Source organism: Athene noctua, chromosome 34 (assembly GCF_965140245.1).
Source record: "Athene noctua chromosome 34, bAthNoc1.hap1.1, whole genome shotgun sequence".
Classification (NCBI taxonomy): domain Eukaryota; kingdom Metazoa; phylum Chordata; class Aves; order Strigiformes; family Strigidae; genus Athene; species Athene noctua.
This window is the reverse complement of record NC_134070.1, coordinates 762,618-785,386: the sequence shown is the minus strand read 5'-3', so window position 1 is coordinate 785,386 and position 22,769 is coordinate 762,618. Positions and strand designations below refer to the sequence as shown.

Here is a 22,769-nt window from a genome sequence, read left to right as displayed (position 1 = left end):
CTCAGGTGTTGACCATCAAGACACTGGAGTCCGGACCCACCAATCCCAACGCCGGGATTGAGCGGATGATCCATCAGGGCGTTGAGGCCGTCCCATGTGGCCAAAATATCATCCCAGAAGAACGTGCACAACCGATCCACACAGGCTCGAGGGATTTATTTCTGGGGAGTCGGCGCAGAGCTGGGGGCTGGTGGTAATTCCCCCCGGCCAGCGCCCCGCCCCAGAGAACCCCCCTGGATTTCTCCACTTGGGAGCACACGCAGACACCGGGGCTGGAGTGACCGGGGGGTTTCTTATCGCCCTGTCCCTCGCGGGTTCCCAACGCGCCTCGTGGCGATGCCAACACACAGGGTCTTGTCATTGCTGGGCCCAGCTCCGAGGGGGGGGACGCGGCTTCTTGGGCTTTGATTGAGTTGGCGGTCGTGGTCTGCCCACCTCCAGTTATGGCCGATTGTGTGTGGCCCCTGTTCCTGCTCCTGCTCCTCCTCCATCCCTCCTCCTCCAACCCTCCTCCTCCATCCCTCCTCCTCCTCCATCCCTCCCCCTCCTTCCTCCTTCTGCTCCACCTCCACCCCTCCTCCTCCTCCATCCCTCCTCCTCCATCCCTCCTCCTCCATCCCTCCTCCTCCTCCTCCTCCATCCCTGCTCCACCTCCATCCCTCCCCCTCCTCCTTCCTTACTCCTCCCTCATCCCTCCTCCTCCTTCACCCCGAATTAGTCCCTTGGTCCCCACTTTCCCATCCCCATCTCCTCCCAAACACACCCCCCCCCAGGCGGACATGCCCACAGCCCCACACCTGGATTAACCCCCCCCAATCCCTTGCACGCACCTCCAAATTAATCCCCCTCCTAAATCCCTCGCACATGCCTGTGCACACCCGGGTCATCCTGGGCCGGGGGGTGTATCCTGCCCGCACAGCCCCCCCTTCCCTGCAGGGATTTCCCTGAGGGATGGAGAATCCGCATCCCGGCGCCCCCAGGGGACCTGCTGCCGCCTCTCGGGGTGCTCAGCACCCCCTGCCCGGGTCTCAGCACCCACTCCGACACACTACACCTCCCATTTGCCGGTAGCCACGGTTAATAATTGTGCCCGTAGCACAATTATGACGCTTGGAAGCTGAGTCAGTCAAGATGACCTTGATTAGCGATAAGAAATTAATAAAAGACTTTGATCTCCAAACCCTAGAAAAGAAAAAGAACGCCCTGGACCATAAAGAGAACGTGTGGGCCTGTGGGGAGGAGGAGTTATGTGACAACCCGGCAAAAGCGACGGTTCGATCCGTTAACTTGGTGACGAAACTAAATTTGAGTGTGCTTAAAGTGAACTTCCTTCATTACCGTATTAAAAACCGGCTGTTGGTCTCTTTGATTTGTGAAAAAGTCCACGCAGCACCCAGGCCTGAATAAATACAACATCTCTCCTGAGCGGGTTATCGCCCGCTGGGCACCAATCCGGGAGTGGGGCAGGGGGGTACAGGGGGGGCTCCTGCGAGAAGATGCTCAAAGGTCCCCCCGGATCCAAGTCAGACCCAGCTCTGGCCAAGGCCGAGCCAGTTAGCGACTGTGGCTGCACCCCTGGGATAAGGGATTTAAAAAGGGGAACCTGGGAGCAGGAGGAAGAGGAGAGCGGGAGGGAAATAGCTCTGCAACCAGCGAGGGAGAGGAAGGACGACCCGAGGCGGGAGGTGCCCTGAGCAGAGAGTGCCCTGCACCCGTGGAGCCCCACGGGGGAGCAGATGCCCCCCCAGAGCCCCTGGGAGGGACCCAGGTGGGAGGAAGATCGTGGAGGACTGTCTCCCGTGGGAGGGAGCCCAGGGCGGAGCAGGGGAGGAGTGTGAGGAGTCCTCCCCCTGAGGAGGAAGGGGCGAGGGAGGGTCTGGGGGGGCTCAGGTGCCCTCGGGGCTCAAACCCCAACACGGGGCTAACAGGCAAGGCCCTGGGGGTGTGAGGAGGAGGAGAAGGGAAGGGAGGGAGCCGAGCAGGCAGAGCCATGCAGGAGGTGGGTGCTCTTCATGTGCCTTAAGAGCCCCCAGCTGAGCCCCTTTGGTCCCCCCCCAGGCGCTGGGACAGCCGAGCAGAAGGAGGAGCAGTGCCAGCCCAGGGCAGAGCAGAGGGGGATGCTGCAAGGGCCCCAAGAGGAGCCCCAGAGCCCCGCGGTGGCCGTGGAGCACGATGGCCAACAGCAGCCCCGGGATACGCAAGGGAGCCGCGGAACGGGGGAACCCCGAAAATGCTCTTTCAAAGGGACGTACGGTGAAGACCCTCAGGAAGACACAACCCAGCCACCGAGGACCTCAAGACAGAAGGAGCACAAGTGTGAGCACTGTGGGAAGGTCTTCACCTGGGGGAGCACCCTGAGAGTTCACCAACGGACCCACACGGGAGAGAGGCCCTACAAGTGCCAGGACTGTGGGAAGAGCTTCAGGGAAAGTGGGAGACTTCTGCGTCACCAGAGGACACACACCCAGAAGCCCTTTCCCTGCCCCACGTGTGGGAAACGCTTCTCCTTCAGCTTGAGCCTCATCGTCCATCAGCGCATCCCCGCAGGAGAGGGACCGTTCCCCCGCTCGCACTGCGGGGAGAGATTCCAGAGGAGGGGCTCACCGCAGGGACCATCCACAAACCCACCACCATGGTGAGTCCTGGGGAGATGTTTAACCCCGTTTCACATCGTTCTCATAAATAAAATGGAGAGGAGGGGGTTTGGGGTGGGTGTTGCATCATCTCCCTATGGGCGGAGGTGAATTATGGCCTCCTGCTGCCTCCTTGTGACAAATTATTTTTACGTCCATCCACAGGTTTTCTCATTTCTTCTTTTCCCCATCCCGGGTTCATCCACAGTGGTGGGATGGAGGAGGAGGAGGAGGAGGAGGGATGGATGGAGGCGGGATGGAGGAGGAGGAGGAGGGAGGGATGGAGGAGGGATGGAGGAGGAGGAGGAAGAGGGATGGAGGAGGAGGAGGGAGGAGGAGGGAGGGATGGAGGCGGGATGGAGGAGGAGGAGCAGGGGGAGGAGGAGGGATGGATGGAGGCGGGATGAAGAAGGAGGAGGAGGGATGGAGGAGGAGGAGGAGGAATAGGGATAGAGGAGGAGGAGGAGGAGGAGGGATGGATGGATGGATGGATGGATGGATGGATGGATGGATGGATGGAGGCGGGATGAAGAAGGAGGAGGAGGGATGGATGGAGGAGGGATGGAGGAAGAGGAGGGATGGAGGAGGAGGAGGAAGAGGGATGGAGGAGGAAGGATCGATAGAGTCAGGATAGAGGAGGAGGAGGAGGAGGAGGGATGGATGGAGGCGGGATAGAGGAGGAGGAGGAGGGATGGAGGAGGAGGAGGGATGGATGGAGGCGGGATGGAGGAGGAGCAGGGGGAGGAGGCGGAATGGAGAGAGGCGGGGTAGAGGAGGAGGAGGAGGAGGCGGGATGGAGGAGGAGCAGGAGCAGGAAAAGGAGGAGGAAGAGGAGGAAGGATGCGGCTCCACTGCTCACTGCATCCGGGTCACACGAGGGGCCGCCTCCACGGGTACCACCGAGCGCCCCGCAGCGCCCCCCCGCCCCCGGGAGCATCGTGTGTGTGTCCCCCCCCGCCTGGGCTCTGTCCCCGCCGCATCCCGCCGGTAACCGGGGTCACCGCGTGGGGCTGAGCTGAGGGTCCCAGGGGTGGGATGCAGATGTGGAGGGGGGGGGGGGGTGTCCCCTGATGCTCTGGGATGCGCGGTGAGGTGGGGGGGTCGCTCCCGTCCCACCCGTGGGCTGCGAGTGACTGTGGGGACCCCATCAGCGCATCTTCTCCGGGGAGGAAGGAGGAGGAACCCCTCGGGTGCGTGGAGGAGGAGGAGGAGGAGGACACGGTCGCCCATCCTCAGCCCAGAGGGTCCACATGGACCTTCTCTGCCTGGCGACGCTCAGTTGGGCCACAACAACCCCCAGTGTGGCTACAGGTGGCCGGAGAGCGGCCAGCCAGAGAGGGGCTGGGGGGTTAATCGATGGATAACGAGCCAGCAGGTGCCCAGGGGGCCAAGGAGGCCAATGGCATCCTGGCTTGTGTCAGCACCAGCGTGGCCAGCAGGGACAGGGAAGGGATCTGCCCCCTGGGGAGGCCGCCCCTCGATTCCTGGGCTCAGTGTTGGGCCCCTCACCCCAAAAAGGCCATTGAATGACTCGAGCGTGGCCAGAGAAGGGCAACGGAGCTGGGGCAGGGTCTGGAGCACAGGTCTGCTGGGGAGCGGCTGGGGGAACTGGGGGGGTTCAGTCTGGAGCAGAGGAGGCTGAGGGGAGACCTCCTGGCCCTCTGCAACTCCCTGCCAGGAGGGGGCAGAGAGGGGGGATGAGTCTCTGGAGCCAAGGCCCCAGCGCCAGGCCCCGAGGGAATGGCCTCAAGCTGCCCAGGGCAGGGTCAGGCTGGCTCTGAGGAAGGATTTCTGTGCAGAAGGGGCTGTTGGGCCTTGGAATGGGCTGCCCAGGGCAGGGGGGAGTCCCCGGGATCCCTGGGGGGGTTGAAGAGTCGGGCTGAGCCAGCGCTGAGGGATCTGGGGGGGCTGGGAAGGGTCAGGGGGAGGCTCATGGTTGGGTTGGAGGAGCTTCAAGAGCTTTTCCAACCCGGATGATTCAGTGAAATCTCATTCCCGTGGCCTTTTCCAGTGGCCTTGTGCCCCGTGAGCTGCATCAGTGTGAGGTTGTTCCCTGGGGTCACCCCCACCCTCCTGCGGTACCCCCTGGAGCTGCTGCGCGGCCTCAGAGGTTCACAGGAACTTTGGCCAAGGCACTTTGGCCAAGGCGTTGCCCCTCACTAAGGTTTTGGCTCTTCGTTCCTCCAGCCGACGGGATGGCGGATGGGAAGGAAAACGGCCCCGAGGAGGTGGAAGGGGCTGAGCTGGTTTGGGACCTGTCGGAGGTGGTCATCCCCCCAGAGCCGAGCCCGGCGGCGCAGCACGAGGCTGAGACTCAACCCCAAGGCTCTGAAGATCCAAACGCCACCACCCACGGGCGCCCATCGCGGAGGAAGGGTGGTTGTGGGAGACGTTCAACCAAGAAACCCTACAGCTGCAGTAAGAGCGGGGCCACCCCGGAGCCCCCCTATAGCTGTTTGGAGTGCGGGAAGATTTTCAGTCGAAGGTCCTTCCTCATCCCCCACCAGCGCATCCACACGGGTGAAAAACCCTTCACCTGCCACGAGTGCGGGAAGGGTTTCCGAGTTGGGTCGGCTCTCAACAAGCATCAACGGATCCACACGGGCGAGAAACCCTACAAGTGCTCGGACTGCGGGAGGCGTTTCCGTCTCACCTCCACCCTCAGCGCCCATCGGAAGATCCACACCGGGGAGAAACCTTACGTCTGCCTCGTTTGCGGGAAGACGTTTCGGTTGAGTACGTATCTGGTGGCCCACGAAGCCACCCACAGCTTGGACAATCCCTTTCGGTGTCTCGCGTGCGGGAAGAGCTTCAGCTTGAGACGGTACTTGGCCATTCACCAGCGGATCCACACGGGAGAGAAACCGTTCAAGTGCTCGGTGTGCGGGAAAGGCTTCAGCCGGAGATCGATCCTGATTGTTCACCAGCGGGTTCACACCGGGGAAAAACCCTACAAATGCCCCGAATGCGGGAAGAGCTTCATCATGAGTTCAGACCTCGTCGCCCATCGGAGGATCCACAGCGGGGAGAAACCCTACAACTGTCTCAACTGCGATAAAAGCTTTCGGTTGAGCTCCCACCTTACGAGACACCAGCGAAGCCACACCGGGGAGAGACCGTATAAATGTCTGGATTGTGGGCAAAGCTACACAGACAGCTCCGGCCTCATCAAACACAAGAAGATCCACGTGCAGAAGAAGCAAAGGACATCTCAGGGAGGCCAGCCAGGGGAGGGACGTTATAAATGTCCCTATTGTAGCAAGAGCTTCCACGCCAAGTCAACTCTGGTCCTTCACCGGGCCACCCACGTCGGAGAGAGACCCTATAGGTGCTCCAAGTGCGAGAAGACCTTCAGCCACAGCGCGACCCTACTGAAACACCAACGGATCCACACGGGGGAGAGACCCTTCAAGTGTCCCGACTGCGAGAAGTGCTACAACGATGGCTCAACCCTTCGGAGACACCGGAGAAGCCACACCGAGGAGAAACCCTTTAAGTGTCCCACTTGCGGGGAATGTTTCGGTGCCGTCGAGGCTCTCCTGAAGCACCAGCGGTTCCACACCGAGGGGAGGCCTTACAGATGTTCCGACTGCGGGAAAAATTTCCATTCTAATTTTCTCCTCGTCACCCACCGACGGATCCACACGGGAGAAAGACCCTACACCTGCCCCATCTGCAACAAAACCTTCCGCCAAGCTTCCCACTGCACGAGGCACCGGGAGATTCACCAGAGGCCCACGGCCGGCGTGGAGAAAGGAAAGACCTCGCTGCACCAGGTGCAGAAAGATAAGACCCGGCCTAAAGCGGGAGCGGAGGCGGGACGCGATGATCAATCAACGAATCCGGATGGTGCTTCCGCAGCTCAACAATAAAAGACTTGAGAGATGCCCCCGAGTCCACCCGCTCTCCAAGTTACTCCTCCACGGAAGACAGGCCCCGTGTCCTACCTGATAACCACGGTTGTGTAAGTCTTGGCACGCCCGGCTCTCGATCTGAGCCCAGTATTAGTGAGTTACTGGTGACACCGGGTTCCCGTGTCCATCTTTTTGGAGCGTGACCCTTGTTCTTCTCGCCCTGTTGCCATCGAGCACCTTTGGGCTAAAGCTTTGATGGCTCTGGCTTTGAAATTCGATCTTTTTCCCTCATCCCCAAGTCCATCCCCGAGCAGCGTCAACTCACTCCCCTCTACCACCACATCACCCCTACCCCTCGGTGCAAATTTATCTCTAACTGAACAATTTTTTTAGTCGTTAACTCTTAAATCAGCTGTCGGAACGAGGAAAAAGGAGGAGGCGCCATCAACTTTAACTCCATTTAAATTTGAATATCACTAAAAACTTCAGTAAACCCAAACTCATCCCGACCAACCCTCCAACCATCCTTCCCAACTCGCCCTTGACTTCATCCCCCATTTTTACCGAAGTGGATCCCCAGGTGATTCAGAAAAAAAAAAAGAATTTTTGGATCCCGATCGGTCCTTACGATGAGCAGTATCACCAAATCCATCTGGACGGGACCCACCTTCTCGTTTAGCGTCGACGAGGGGTGGCTGGCCTGGCTCCGTCGCGATGTCCTCCCTCGGCTTAACTTAGGCCTGTGCAAGGAGCCGCCATTTTGGGGGGACAGGCATGGGCGTGGCATCGACGCCAAAGCCCTGGTCAATAAGCCAGACGCAGCGACTGCTTCGCGGTGAAGTCTTCGTATCCCCTTACAATCATCGTTACTTCGGCTGGAAATGGGATTGCGGTTGACCCCGAACGCTGCCCGTTAACGAGAACGTCCAATTAACAACGAGCACCTCGCTATTAACTGCCTTGGGGGGTAGCCCAAGGGGCTACTTCCTTGGCTCTTGAGTTGCCAGCGTTGGAGTCAAGCTGAAACCTGACGAGAAGGCGCCACCAGAGATCGACTCGCTGGAAGTCGTTGAAGTCGGCGTAGGGCGACGCCACCCGACGTCACCTACGAGCCGGGTGGCACTTGGGGAATCTTCGCTCCCGACGGAAATGTGGGACGAACCTACCCCGCGGCAGATGGCGGCCAACGGACCCCAACGGCCCTGGCAAGGGACGGGAGGAGGGTGGTGGCCATCGGCGGGCGCTGAAGATGGCGGCCAAGAGCCAGGAGTGGGGTCCACGGGGGAAGGAAACGCCATTTGAACCCCAAATCGGTGCCTTCAGTCCCTTGGGGGTGTCACTTCCCATCACGCCCCCACGACGTGACGCTCGTCTAGGCCGCAAGCAGCCTTTTTTTTTTTTTTTTCCCAATTTTCTGTTATTTTCAAGAAATTGACTCTTCACAGCCACACTACAGCTATTAACCCGCCCATTTGTGTCTTTACCGCCCAATCAGGATGCGATTTTTAACTATTCCACCCCAAATTACCACTCATCAAGCTCTACCACCACGTCATCCCTACCCCCTCGGTACAAATTTATCTCTAATTAAATTTTTTTTTCAGCGTAAACACTTAAATCAGCCGCTGAAACAGGCGAAGGAGAACACGATAAAATTTTAAGGCAATTTAAACGCAAATACGACTTAAAATTTCCGGTAACTGCCACCCCGATAGCAGAAAAATCAGACAAATTCGACAAAATATTCAAAAAATAGTCAAGTGGTGGCGGCGGGAATCCATTTTGGGATGATTTCTCGCTGTTTCCAACCAGAAAATTCTACTACACTTCGCAAACTTATTCTGATTTTTTTTTTTTTTAATTTTGTTTCCAGCCAGAAAAATTCTACTACACTGCGCACACTTCCTCTGAATTTTTTTTTAAAAATTCTCTTTCTATCCAGAAAATTCTACTACACTTCGCACGCTTACTCTGAATTTTTATTTTTTTAAAATTTTGTTTCCATCCAGAAAATTCTACTACACTTCACACAATTATTCTGATTTTTTTTTTTTTAATTTTGTTTCCAGACAGAAAAATTCTACTACACTGCGCACACTTACTCTGAATTTTTTTTTTAAATTTTGTTTCCAGCCAGAAAATTCTACTACACTTCACACACTTACTCTGAATTTTTATTTTTTTTTATTGTTTCCATTCAGAAAATTCTACTACACTTCGCACACTTATTCTGAATTTTTTTTATTATTTTTAAATTGTTTCCACCCAGAAAATTTTACTATACTTCGCACACTTACTCTGAATTTTTATTTCTTTTTTTTATTGTTTCCATCCAGAAAATTCTACTACACTTCAGACACTTACTCTGAATTTTTTTTTTTAATTTTTAAATTGTTTCCATCTAGAAAATTCTACTACACTTCCACACTTCCACTGAATTTTTTTTTTAGATTTTGTTTCCATCCAGAAAATTCTACTACACTGCGCACACGTATTCTGAATTTTTTTTTATTTTTAAATTGTTTCCATCCAGAAAATTCTACTACACTTCGCACACTTACTCTGAATTTTTATTTATTTTTTTATTGTTTCCATTCAGAAAATTCTACTACACTTCGCACACTTATTCTGAATTTTTATTTTTTTTTTAATTCTGTTTCCATCCAGAAAATTCTACTACACTGCGCACACTTACTCTGAATTTTTATTTATTTTTAAATTGTTTCCATCCAGAAAATTCTACTACACTTCGCACACTTACTCTGAATTTTTATTTATTTTTTTATTGTTTCCATTCAGAAAATTCTACTACACTTCGCACACTTATTCTGAATTTTTATTTTTTTTTTAATTCTGTTTCCATCCAGAAAATTCTACTACACTGCGCACACTTACTCTGAATTTTTATTTATTTTTAAATTGTTTCCATCCAGAAAATTCTACTACACTTCGCACACTTACTCTGAATTTTTATTTTTTTTAATTGTTTCCATTCAGAAAATTCTACTACACTTCGCACACTTACTCTGAATTTTTTTTTTTTTAATTCTGTTTCCAGCCAGAAAAATTCTACTACACTTCGCACACTTACTCTGAATTTTTATTTCTTTTTTTTATTGTTTCCGTTCAGAAAATTCTACTACACTTCCACTGAATTTTTTTTTTAAATTTTGTTTCCAACCAGAAAATTCTACTACACTGCGCACACTTCCTCTGAATTTTATTTTTTTTTTAATTCTGTTCCCATCCAGAAAATTCTACTACACTTCGCACACTTACTCTGAATTTTATTTTTTTTTTAAATTTTGTTTCCAACCAGAAAATTCTACTACACTGCGCACACTTCCTCTGAATTTTATTATTTTTTTTTTTTAAATTTAAAAATTTAAGAATCAAAAAAAAAAATTTTAAAGCTGGTGTCTTCTCTTCCTAGAGAATTTTTTAATTGCTGCCGGGTCATTAATGAATAATTTAATTTTAGGGGGCGCAGGGACAGGGAAGTGGGATTAGGCCTTGGGGGGGGGGGGGGGGGGGGAGGGATTGAGGAGGGGGGGGCGGCAGGTGTTGAGCTGCGAATTTTTGAATAAATTTAATAAAATTAATTTTCGATTGTTACTCTGAGAGCGTTTTGGGGGTGAAAGTGGAAAGTGGGAAATTCGATTCAATTCATGGAAACGTGGGAAATTCAATTAAAAAAAAAAAACAATATTTGGGGTTCGGGGGGGGCTCCGGGACTGCAGGGGGGGGGTGTTGAAGCTACCTGGGGGGTCCCTGGGGGGATTTTTGGGGGGGTGGCAGATGGAGGGGACCCGGGGGGGGGGTATTTGGAGCTTTCAGGACTCCGGAACTGAGCTGCAAATATCTCTCGGGGGGGGTTCCTGGGAAAAATATTCTTGGGGGGGGTGTTTTGGTTTTTTTGGGTTTTTTTGTTTTTTTTTTCGGGGGGGGGGATGTCTGGAGCCTGCAGGACTCCAGAGCTGAGCCGCAAATATCCCTTGAGGGGGGGTCGCTGGGAGAAATAATCCTTGGGGGGCTATTGGGGGGGTCTCTGGGAGGGGTGGGGTGTTGTTTTGGTTTTTTTTTGGGGGGGGGGGGATATTTGGAGCTTTTAGAACTCTGGAACTGAGCTGCAAATATCTCTCGGGGGGGTCCCTGGGAAAAATATTATTGGGAGGGGGGGTGTTTCTCTAGGGGGGGTGGTTTTGAGTTTTTTTTCTTGGGGGGGGGATGTCTGGAGCCTGCAGGACTCTGGAGCCGAGCTTCAAAAAATCCCTGGGGGGGGTCCCTGGGAGAAATAATCCCTGGGGGGGGGGTCCCTGAGAAAAATAATCCCAGGGGGGGCTATTGGGGGGGGCGTGGTGTCTCTGGGAGGTGTGGGGTGTTGTTTTGGGTTTTTTTTTGGGGGGGGGGGGGATGTCTGGAGCTTTCAGGTCGCCAGAGCCGAGCTGCAAATATCTCTCGTGGGGGGGTCCCTGGGAAAAATATTCGTTGGGGGGGGTGTTTGTTTTTTTTGTTGGGGGGGGGGATGTTTAGAGCCTGCAGGACTCCAGAGCCGAGCCGCAAATATCCCTGGGGGGGGGACACACACACACATGGGGGGGGGGGTCCCCCGGAGGTGCGTTTGTGGGTTTTTTTTTTTTTTTTTAGCGGGGGGTGTCACCTGGTGGCGGCTGCCGGCAGAGGGCCCCGGCCGGTGGGGAGGGGGGGGGGGATGCGGGTGTCCCCCCCCCGCGTTGAGGGGTTGGTCTTCCTGGGTCAGGCACCGCCGCCGTCTCCATTGTCAACCCGCAGCCCCGCAGCGAACGGCCGGTACCGGCGGGGGGGGGGGGTAGGAAAGTGGGGGGGGGGGGGGATGGGGATGATGGGTCCCGGAGAATGATGGGGGGGGGGGGGTGGGGGGGGTGGAACCCCCTGGGGGTCCCCGGGAATCCAGAGCGAGGAACCCGGGAGCGGCGATCCCGGAGCTGGGGGGACCCCCGGGGAGAGGCGATCCCGGAATTTGGGGACACCCCCCCCCCCCCCCGCAGAACCTGGAGAGGCTGGGGGGACCCCCCCTGTGTAGGAGCTTGGGGGACCCCTGAGACTCCTGGCACCTCCGGGAGCAAATATCCCAGAGTTGAGGGGACCCCCAGGAGTGGCAATTTCAGAGGTGGGGGACCCCCAGGATCAGCAATCTTGGACTTGGGGGGCCCCAGGGACCCCCAGGAGCAGCAATTCCAGAGCTGGGGGACCCCCGGGAGCCCAGAGAGATGATCCTGGAATTTGGGGACCCCCCGGACTCCCCAGCAGCCTGGAGAGGGGAGATCCCGGAGCTGGGGGGACACCTGGGACCCCCTGTGTCGGAGTTTGGGGGACCCCCAGGAGCAGCAATCCCAGAGCTGGGGGTCCCCCAGGAGCCCAGAGAGGCGATCCTGGAATTTGGGGACCCCCCGGACTCCCCAGCAGCCTGGAGAGGGGAGATCCCGGAGCTGGGGGGACACCTGGGACCCCCTGTGTCGGAGTTTGGGGGACCCCCAGGAGCAGCAATCCCAGAGCTGGGGGTCCCCCAGGAGCCCAGAGAGGCGATCCTGGAATTTGGGGACCCCCCCGGACTCCCCAGCAGCCTGGAGAGGGGCAACCCCGGAGCTGGGGGACCCCTGAAACTCCTGGGACACTCAGAAGCAGCAATCCCAGAGCTGGGGGAACCCCAGGATCAGCAATCCTGGACTTGGGGGGCCCCAGGGACCCCCAAGAGCAGCAATTCTGGAGCTGAGGGGCCCCTGGGAGCCCGGAGAGGTAATCCTGGAATTTGGGGCCCCCCCAGGACTCCCCAGCAGCCTGGAGAGGGGCATCCCAGAGCTGGGGGACCCCCGGGACCCCCGAGAGCTGTAATCTCAGAGCTGGGGTACCCCTGAAACTCCTGGGACCCCCAGAAGCAGCAATCCCGGAGCTGGGGGACCCCCATGAGCCCGAAGAGGGGTGAACCCGGAGAAAGGGGACCCCTGGACCAGCAATTCTGGAGTGGGGGGACCCCTGAGAGCCACAATCTCAGAGCTGGGGGACCCCTGAGGCTCCCAAGACCCCCAGGAGCTGCAGTCCTGGACCTGGGGGACCCCGGGGGGCCCCCAAGAGCAGCAATTCCAGAGCTGGGGGACCCCCAGGAGCTTGGAGAGGGGTGAACCCAGAGAAGGGGGGGGGGGGACCCCTGGGAGCAGGAATCACCCCACAGCAAAGGGACCCTGGCGCCCCACAACTCCCCGTGACCCCCAGGACAGCATCGCACCCCAACACAAGCTCCCCCCCCCCTCCAAGTAACAGGGGACCCCCCACCCCTCTGGATTGAACCGGGGGGTCCATCAGAGTCTCCGTTTCTTCCCCACCCCACATCTGGGTGCTGCGTCAGGTGGTTTTGGGCTGAGAGCAAAGGATTTTGGGGCTGAGCCAAAGGTCGCTGACCTTGCCCTTGTGCCCCCTCCAGCTGCAGCGGGACGTGACGTTGGGTTTTCTCTTCCCATAACCCCATTTCCCGAGGGGACAAGCTCCTCGTTTCTCCTCCAGCGCCGGTTTGAGGACGGAACTTTGTGTTTATAACCCTGGCCCCACATCTTGGCGTTTGGGAGGGGTTTACGGGCCGATTGTTGGCGTTTTGGAGGGTTTTACAGGCCGATTGTTGGCGTTTTGGAGGGTTTTACGGGCCGACTGTTGGCGTTTTGGAGGGTTTATGGGCCGATTGTTGGCGTTTTGGAGGGTTTATGGGCCGATTGTTGGCGTTTTGGAGGGTTTTACGGGCCGATTGTTGGCGTTTTGGAGGGTTTATGGGCCGATTGTTGGCGTTTTGGAGGGTTTTATGGGCCAGTTCTTGGCGTTTTGGAGGGTTTTACAGGCCAACTGTTGGCGTTTTGGAGGGCTTTATGGGCCAATTGGCGTTTTGGAGGGTTTTACGGGCCGATTGTTGGCGTTTTGGAGAGTTTTACGGGCCGATTGTTGGCGTTTTGGAGGGTTTATGGGCCAATTGGCGTTTTGGAGGGTTTTACAGGCCGATTGTTGGCGTTTTGGAGGGTTTTACGGGCTGATTGTTGGCGTTTTGGAGGGGTTTACGGGCCGATTGTTGGCATTTTGGAGAGTTTTATGGGCCAATTCTTGGCGTTTTGGAGGGGTTTATGGGCCGATTGGTGTTTTGGAGGGTTTTATGGGTCGATTCTTGGCGTTTTGGAGGGTTTATGGGCCGATTGTTGGTGTTTGGGAGGGTTTTAAGGGCTGATTGTTGGCGTTTCGGAGAGTTTTACGGGCCGATTGTTGGCGTTTTGGAGGGCTTTATGGGCCGATTGTTGGCGTTTTGGAGGGTTTATGGGCCGATTGTTGGCGTTTTGGAGGGTTTATGGGCCGATTGTTGGCGTTTTGGAGGGTTTTACGGGCCAGTTCTTGGCGTTTTGGAGGGTTTTACAGGCCGACTGTTGGCGTTTTGGAGGGTTTTATGGGCCAATTGGCGTTTTGGAGGGTTTTACAGGCCGATTGTTGGCGTTTTGGAGGGTTTTACAGGCCGATTGTTGGTGTTTTGGAGGGTTTATGGGCCGATTGTTGGCGTTTTGGAGGGTTTATGGGCCGATTGTTGGCGTTTTGGAGGGTTTATGGGCCGATTATTGGCATTTTGGAGGGTTTTACAGGCCGATTGTTGGTGTTTTGGACGGTTTTACGGGCCGATTGTTGGTGTTTGGGAGGGTTTTAAGGGCTGATTGTTGGCGTTTTGGAGAGTTTTACAGGCCGATTGTTGGCGTTTTGGAGGGCTTTACGGGCCGATTGTTGGCGTTTTGGAGGGTTTTACAGGCCGATTGTTGGCGTTTTGGAGGGTTTTATGGGCCGATTGGCATTTTGGAGGGTTTTACAGGCCAATTGTTGGTGTTTTAGAGGGGTTTACAGGCCAATTGTTGGCGTTTTGGAGGGTTTTACGGGCTGGTTCTTGGTGTTTTGGAGGGTTTGATGGGCCTTATCTTGAGGACAGAAGATGGGGGTGGTGTCCTGCTTCTGGACTTCCCTGTAGGGATGGACTTGGGTAGGAAACAAACCTGGGGATCATGCTCACAGCTTGCTTTTTTTCCCCAAAAAAACCCCCAGGATTTCCCATTCCCAAATCTCGGCCAGATCAAGAGGAGGCTGCAAGGAAGAGGAGATGCTACGAGATACCCAGGCAGGTGAGGAGGAATTTCCTTGACCTTTCATCCTCTCTTCTCCATCCTCCAGCTGAGCATCGCTTCTGGCTGTAGGACAGGCCCGTTGCTGACACCGTCCTCCTGGAGACGGATCTGGGAGGATTTCCTTCCCCTTCCCTCTGGCACGGATGGAAATCCCCTTCCTCTCCTTGTTCCTTCCTCTGGCAGGTGATGAGATGGGGATGGAGAACATGGAGGAGAAACCCCACCAGGAAAACCTTGAGGAAGAGGCTGTTTTGAAGAGCTCCATGGAGCAGGAGGTCAATGGGGAGGAAAAGCCAAGGAGATGCTGCATGGAGCAGGTCAACAAAGAGAAAAAGCTGAGAAGATGCTCCATGGAGCAGGAGGTCAACAAGGAGGAGGAAAAGCCAAGGAGACGCTCCATGGAGCAGGTCAACAAAGAGAAAAAGCTGAGAAGATGCTCCATGGAGCAGGAGGTCAACAAAGAGGAAAACCCAAGGAGATGCTCCACAGGGAGAGGTTGCAAACCCCCCCCACGAAGCTCAGAGGAGGAAAGACCAACCATCTGCGAGGAATGTGGCCGGAGCTTCAGCCGGAGCTCCAACCTGGCCGTCCACCAGCGGTTACACGCCGGTGAGAAACCCTACAAGTGCTTGGAGTGTGGGAAGAGCTTCAGCCGGAGCTCCCACCTCATCACCCATCAACGGCTGCACACGGGGGAGAAGCCCTACAAGTGTCCCGATTGCGGGAAGAGCTTCAGCGACAGCTCCACCCTCATCACCCACCAACGCCTGCACACGGGCGAGAAGCCCTACAAATGCCCCGACTGCGGGAAGGGCTTCAACCAAAGCTCCAACCTGACGTCCCACCAACGCACCCACACCGGGGAAAGACCCTACAAGTGCCCCGAGTGCGGGAAGAGCTTCAGCGTCAGCTCCTACCTGATCCGTCACCAGAAGATCCACACCGGGGAGAGACCCTACAAGTGCGAGGAGTGCGAGAAGACCTTCAGCCAGAGCTCCAGCCTCATCATCCACCAGCGTGTCCACACCGGGGAGAAACCCTACAGATGCGTTGACTGCGGGAAGTGGTTTAGGAACAGCTCGGACCTCATCAGGCATCAGCGGACGCACACGGGTGAGAGGCCCTATCGCTGCCCCGACTGCGGGAAGAGCTTCAACCGCAGCTCCAACCTGATGACCCACCAACGCATCCACACCGGGGAGAAGCCCTACGAGTGTCCTGAGTGCGGTAGGAGCTTCACCGTGAGCTCTGCCTTGATTAAACACCAAAGAACCCACCGGGAAGGGAAACCCTACGAGTGCCCCGACTGTGGGAAGAGCTTCATCCGTTGTTCCAACTTCATTACCCATCGGAGGACACATGTTGGGTAGAGAACTGGTGATCCACGTTGGGTAGAGACCCGGTAGAGTCTCCACCTCTTCCTGCTTCCACCTGGATGAACGCGGGTAGGAACGTCCATTTGTTGAGATGGGCTCAGCGGTGGGACGCAGATTAATTAGGAAGAGTGGATTCGTCGGCTGTAGACCCCAAAAAGTCACCCCCGCTTGGTCACGTAATTTCTCCTGGTGGCATCAAGCAACACCACGTGGACCACGGGGCTTCTTCCACAGCCCAATGGTGGATGGTGTTGGGTAGAGACCAAGTTTTGAAGACACCCCTTGGGACTTGGCTTCTTTGGGAAGGAAGAAATGAGGTGGAAACGGTCCCACAACCCTGTTGGGACCCACCGAGTTGAGTTCTTCTTCATTTACAGGTGGTTTTTTTTGGTTGGTTTTCCTGTTTTTTTTTTTTTTCACGTGATGTTATTTGGTGACCTCATGCAACCTCTGTCCTGCCCATCTATGGGTTCATCTTTGGATGAATAAACTCTTTGAGTTGTCCAAAGGGCTTCAGAAGAAGCTTCTGCAACATCTTAGGGATGGAGACGGGCACAACCCGACTCCACATCCTGCTCTTGCTCCCTCTGTGGTGGCAAAAAATAAAGAATTTGGCTGCAGTAAACTTCTCCTCCCCTCCCCTCCTTGGTACGGCCTCGTTGAACCCAACACACCTCGTCTTCATCCAGGCTGGGGCTTGGCCATCTCTAGGGTTGAGTTTTCCCAACGGTGCTACAAGGATGGGAGAGGTGGGACAACTCCATGGATGGGGGGGGGGGGGGGGGAGGACGGAGGACACGTGGCCACGTTTTGGAAGGGTGCCACAACCCTACGACGTAACCGTCGGCGCCGAAGGTCGGTTTGAACCTTCACCCGGGTTGTTTGAACCTTCACCCGGGTCGGTTTGAACCTTCACCCGGGTTGTTTGAACCTTCACCCGGGTCGGTTTGAACCTTCACCCGAGTCGGTTTGAACCTTCACCCGGGTTGTTTGAACCTTCACCTGGGTTGGTTTGAACCTTCACCCGAGTCGGTTTGAACCTTCACCCGGGTTGTTTGAACCTTCACCCGGGTCGGTTTGAACCTTCACCCGGGTTGTTTGAACCTTCACCCGAGTCGGTTTGAACCTTCACCAGGGTCGATTTGAACCTTCACCCGGGTTGTTTGAACCTTCACCCGAGTTGGTTTGAACCTTCACCCGGGTCGGTTTGAACCTTCACTTGGGTCAGTTTGAACCTTCACCCAGGTCGGTTTGAACCTTCAACCTTCACCCGGGTCGGTTTGAACCTTCAACCGGGTCGGTTTGAACCTTCAACTTTCACCTGGGTTGTTTGAACCTTCACCCGAGTTGTTTGAACCTTCACCCGAGTCGGTTTGAACCTTCACCCGAGTCGGTTTGAACCTTCACCCGGGTCGGTTTGAACCTTCACCCGAGTCGGTTTGAACCTTCACCTGGGTTGTTTGAACCTTCACCCGGGTCAGTTTGAACCTTCACCCGGGTTGTTTGAACCTTCACCCGGGTCGGTTTGAACCTTCACCCGGGTTGTTTGAACCTTCACCCGGGTTGGTTTGAACCTTCACCCTTGTCCACGGGAAATGGAGAAGGATGAAGACCCCTGTTCCCAACTCCGGGTTCCCACAACTTCCAGGTGCAGAAGATGCTCCTGGACCCCCCAAATCCATAATTTTTTTTACCTTTTCCCCTCAAAAAAAACAAAAGGCTCTTCCACCCACATAGCCCCCCGCTTTGTCACCGCCGGAGAGATACTCACACGATGTCAACACACAAAGGATTTTATTTTGGCCGTGATTTTCTTTTATTCCATTTGCAATCGTTTAAAAAGGCCCTAAAGAGGATTAAAAAAAATAAATAAATTGAACGGAGACAACTAGAAAAAGAACATTTTACCGTGATTTCTTATTTCTTGGATGAAATTCATGGGTCTCCTTCCCTTCATCTATAGTCTAAGGGAAAAAAAAAAAAAAACAACAAACAAAAAACCCAGAGGATGGGGGGGTGGTTTTTTTTTTTCAAATTGCCCTCCCCACCCCAAAAAAAAAAAAAAAAATTTTTATACGTAAAAAAATGAAAGAAAAATAACGGCCGGTGGGATGTGGGGGGTGACCCCTTGGGGGACCACCAGGGTAGGTCTGGGGAAGCCCAGCACCCCCAAAAATGCTGGCAATGTGGGGGGGCCACCCACAGACCCCAAATTTGGGGGGATTTGGGGTTTTGGGGGACACGCACCCCCCCCTTCAGCACCCATTCGGGGCTGGGAGCATCGCTGTAACCCCACGGTGGGAAATTTTAGGGCACACCCCCCCCCCAAATTGCACCCCAAAATCCATCTCCCCTTTATATGATTTTTTTTTTAATTAATATAAAATAACCCCCAAATGTTCTCGAACCTCAGATTGCCCCCCCCCCCTCCCCAAGTTTTCCATCCACCAAGGCAACCACTGAGACTGATTTTTGGGTCAAAATCACCCTAAACCAGCATCGTAGAGGAAAAAAGTGGGGGTTTTTTTTACCTCAAACCAACTCAATCCCACCTTTTAGCCCCATTTCCTTCAGCACAGGTTGAAAATCCCTCGCAAAGTCAGCGGGGGGGTATTTTTCCCCCCCCCAAAAATAGTTGGGGTGTCACCCTGTCGCGTCCCTCAAGGGCATCACCACAAAAAAAGGGGATTTTGGGGGCCTTATTTCGATAAAATTAAACCTGAAGATGCTTGAGGATTTTGTTAAAACTAAACATAAAGATGCTTGAGGGCGTCGCCATGATAAAAAGCTTTTTTTTGGGCCTTATTTGGGTAAAACTAAGCCTAAAGATACTTGCAGATTTTGTTAAAACTAAACCTAAAGATGCTTGAGGGCGTCGCCATGATAAAAAGCTTTATTTGGGGCCTTATCTGGGTAAAACTAAGCCTAAAGATACTTGAAGATTTTGTTAAAACTAAACATAAAGATGCTTGAGGGCGTCGCCATGATAAAAAGCTTTTTTTTGGGCCTTATTTGGGTAAAACTAAGCCTAAAGATACTTGAAGATTTTGTTAAAACTAAACCTAAAGATGCTTGAGGGCGTCGCCATGATAAAAAGCTTTATTTGGGGCCTTATCTGGGTAAAACTAAGCCTAAAGATACTTGAGGATTTTGTTAAAATTAAACCTAAAGATGCTTGAGGGCGTCGCCATGATAAAAGGGGTATTTTGGGGCCTTTTCTGGGTAAAACTAAACCTAAAGATGCTTGAGAGTTTTGGTAAAACTAAATCTAAAGATACTTGAGGCGTTGCGATCATAAAAGGCCTTTTTTGGGGGCCTTATTTAGGTAAAACTAAACCTAAAGATGCTTGAGGTGTCGCCATGATGGTTTTTTGGGCCTTATATTAGTAAAACTAAACCTAAAGATGCTTGAGAGTTTTGGTAAAACTAAACCTAAAGATGCTTGAGGGCGTCGCCATGATAAAAGGGGGGGTTTTGGGCCTTATTTCAGTAAAACGAAACCTAAAGATACTTGAGGGTTTTGTTAAAACTAAACCTAAAGAGGCTTGAGGGTGTCGCCATGATAAAAAGGGGGGTTTGGGGGCCTTATTTTAGTAATACTAAACCTAAAGATGCTTGGGAGTTTTGGTAAAACTAAACCTAAAGATGCTTGAGGTGTCGCTATGATAGAAGAGGTTTTTTGGGCCTTATTTTGATAAAACTAAACCTAAAGATGCTTGAGAGTTTTGGTAAAACTAAACCTAAAGATGCTTGAGGTGTCGCCATGATAGAAGAGGTTTTTTGGGCCTTATTTTGATAAAACTAAACCTAAAGATGCTTGAGGGTTTTGGTAAAACTAAACCTAAAGATGCTTGAGGGCATTGCCATGATAAAAGAGGGTTTTTGGGCCTTATTTTGATAAAACTAAACCTAAAGATGCTTGAGGGCGTCGCCATGACAAAAGGGGTTTTTTGGGGCCTTATTTTAGTCAAGCTAAACCTAAAGATGCTTGAGGGTTTTGGTAAAACTAAACCTAAAGATGCTTGAGGGCATCGCCATGATAAAAGGGTTTTTTTGGGGCCCTATTTTAGTAAAGCTAAACCTAAGGATGCTTGAGAGTTTTGGTAAAACTAAACCTAAAGATGCTTGAGGGCATCACCATGTTACAAGGGGATTTTTCGGGCCTTATTTCAGTGAAACCAACCCTAAAGATGCTAGAAAAAAAAAAAAAAAAGAAAACGTTTAAAATATTAAAATATCGGACGGGAAGCGAAACAGCTCCTGAGCCGCCGCCATTTTACAGTCTACGAGGAGCTGGAAAAAGCATCACGGGTGGCACGGAGCTCGGAAAATGGGGCAACCTCGACCCCTCTCCCTTTATTTTCGGGGGTCCCCGACGTGTTTTCGGTGATGGCGGACGAGATGCGAGCTCCGGTAAAAGCTCTTCCCACACTGGGCGCAGCTATAGGGTCGTTCTCCCGTATGGATGCGTTGATGGGTCACCAAGTTGGAGCTTTGAGCGAAGCTCTTGCCACAAGCAGAACACGTGTAGGGTTTCTCCCCAGTATGGATCCGATGATGGGTGATGAGCGTCGAACTCTCCGTAAAGCTCTTCCCGCCGTCGGGACAAGCGTAGGGTCGCTCGCCCGTATAGATCCGGAGGTGACAACTAAGGGTCGAACCATCCACAAAGCTTTTCCCACACTGGGAACACCGGTAGGGTCTTTCCCCGGTGCGAACGCGTTGGTGACGCATCAACGAGGAGCTATCGTTGCAACTCTTCCCGCATCGAGCGCCCCTTCTAGAATTTCTCACCCGTATGGATCCGTCGATGCCGTCCTAAAGTGGAATTCTCCCTAAAATTCTTCCCGCAAGCGGGACACGCGTAGGGTTTCTCGCCGGTACGGATCCGGCGATGCCGTAGCGACGCCGAACCCCATCGAAAACGTTTCCCGCCATCGCGACAGACGTAGGGCACGTCGCGCTGAAGGCGTCGGCGTCGCACGAAATACCGTCGCGAAAACTTTTCCCGCCGTCGGGGCACCTCTAGGGGCGTTCGCCCGTATGGATTTTTCCGATGGCGGAGGGGAGCGGAGCGGCTACGAAAACTTTTCCCGCATTCCTCGCAAACGTACGGTTTTGCCCCCCCCGTACGGACGCGACGACGTTTCACCGACGTCGAGCCGGGACTAAAATTCTTTCCCGCTTTCGGGGCGCTGGGAAGGTTTTTTTGCCCGTATGGATCCGTCGACGGGTCGATAAAGCTGATTTGCTCCCCAAATTTTTCCCGCCCTCGTAGAACCCGTTGGGGCGGCTGGGGGGTACCCCCAAACCCCCCCCGCTTTGGTTCTTGGGTTATAGGGGCCCCCCCGGTTTCTGTAGAAGAAGATGAAAGTGGGGTGATGGTGTAAGGAAAAGGAGGGTGGGGCAGCTCAACCTCCCCCCCCCCCCAAAAAAACAACTCACCCCCATCCTCCGTGTCTTGGTTTTGGGGGGCTGGGGGGTCCTTTCCTTGCTCCATCTTTTTTTTTGGGGGGGGGGGAGCGGGTGTCACATGAAACTTGCTGTGGGAGAAAATGGGGTGCAAGGTGAAAAGTGCGGGGGGGGGGGGGTTACCCATGGTGTTAGACACCCCCCCACCCCATCATCCTCACCCCAGCTTTAAGGGCTACACTGGCACCCCAAAATGGGGGGGGGGGGGGGTGTGTCACTGGGTGGGGCTGGGGGTTATTTGGGGGGTGCCAGGGGTCTCATTCCCCGCCTCCAGCATGCATTGGGGTCCCCCATCACAATCACAGACACACCCCCCCCCCCCCCGAATGATTTGGGGGTCCCCCTGTCGTAGCCCCCCACCGCCGGCATGAGTTGGGGTCCCCTGGGATGATTTGGGGGTCCCCCATCACAGCCCCCCCACCCAGGACGATTTAGGGGTCCCCCCATCACAGCCACACACCCCCCCAGGATGATTTGGGGGTCCCCCCATCATAGCCCCTCACCTCCAGAATAAGTTGGGGTCCCCCATTGTAGCCCACCCCCCCCCTCAAGACGAGTTGGGGGTCCCCCATGATAGCTCCCAGTACCCAGGAAGATTTTGGGGTCCCCACGTCATAGCACACCCCACCCCCCCAGGACGAGTTGGGGTTCCCTGGGATGATTTGGGGGTCCCCCATCGCAGCCACAACCCCCCCCCGATAATTTGGGGGTCCCCCATCGCAGCCTCCCCCCTCCGGATGATTTGGGGGTCCCCCATCGCAGCCACAACCCCCCCCCGATAATTTGGGGGTCCCCCATCGCAGCCACAACCCCCCCCCGATAATTTGGGGGTCCCCCATCGCAGCCTCCCCCCTCTGGATGATTTGGGGGTCCCCCTTCGCAGCCACAACCCCCCCCGATAATTTGGGGGTCCCCCATCGCAGCCACAACCCCCCCCCGATAATTTGGGGGTCCCCCATCGCAGCCTCCCCCCTCCGGATGATTTGGGGGTCCCCCATCGCAGCCCCCCCCCCCGGAATGATTCGGGGGTCCCCCATCGCAGCCACAACCCCCCCCCGATAATTTGGGGGTCCCCCATCGCAGCCACAACCCCCCCCCGATAATTTGGGGGTCCCCCATCGCAGCCTCCCCCCTCTGGATGATTTGGGGGTCCCCCTTCGCAGCCACAACCCCCCCCGATAATTTGGGGGTCCCCCATCGCAGCCACAACCCCCCCCCGATAATTTGGGGGTCCCCCATCGCAGCCTCCCCCCTCCGGATGAT

At 54.4% G+C, this 22,769-nt stretch overlaps 3 protein-coding genes across 3 annotated transcripts in view; 2 read left to right on the top strand and 1 right to left on the bottom strand.

The window, feature by feature from the left end:
* The first annotated feature begins 1,496 nt into the window (after positions 1–1,496).
* LOC141972550 (uncharacterized) lies at positions 1,497–6,662 on the top strand. Its single transcript, XM_074930443.1, has 4 exons — positions 1,497–1,563; positions 2,245–2,461; positions 5,065–5,821; positions 5,858–6,662. The coding sequence occupies exons 1-4, from the start codon at positions 1,497–1,499 to the stop codon at positions 6,503–6,505; spliced, it is 1,689 nt and encodes a 562-aa protein (XP_074786544.1). The 3' UTR covers positions 6,506–6,662.
* A 4,535-nt stretch (positions 6,663–11,197) lies between these two features.
* LOC141972579 (uncharacterized) overlaps positions 11,198–22,769 on the top strand; it is a 710,276-nt gene continuing 698,704 nt past the window's right edge. Inside the window, exons 1-3 of the mRNA XM_074930473.1 lie at positions 11,198–11,296; positions 14,579–14,655; positions 14,842–15,862. Coding sequence (XP_074786574.1) covers positions 11,199–11,296; positions 14,579–14,655; positions 14,842–15,862 — 1,196 coding nt within the window. The 5' untranslated portion in view covers position 11,198. The remainder of the gene's footprint in view (positions 11,297–14,578; positions 14,656–14,841; positions 15,863–22,769) is intronic.
* Positions 17,172–22,769, bottom strand: part of LOC141972595 (uncharacterized) — a 366,186-nt gene continuing 360,588 nt past the window's right edge. The window contains exons 3-4 of the mRNA XM_074930501.1: positions 20,897–20,936; positions 17,172–20,811 (exon numbers count right to left, since the gene is read on the bottom strand). Of these exons, the coding sequence (XP_074786602.1) occupies positions 20,391–20,811; positions 20,897–20,936 (461 nt within the window). The 3' untranslated portion in view covers positions 17,172–20,390. The remainder of the gene's footprint in view (positions 20,812–20,896; positions 20,937–22,769) is intronic.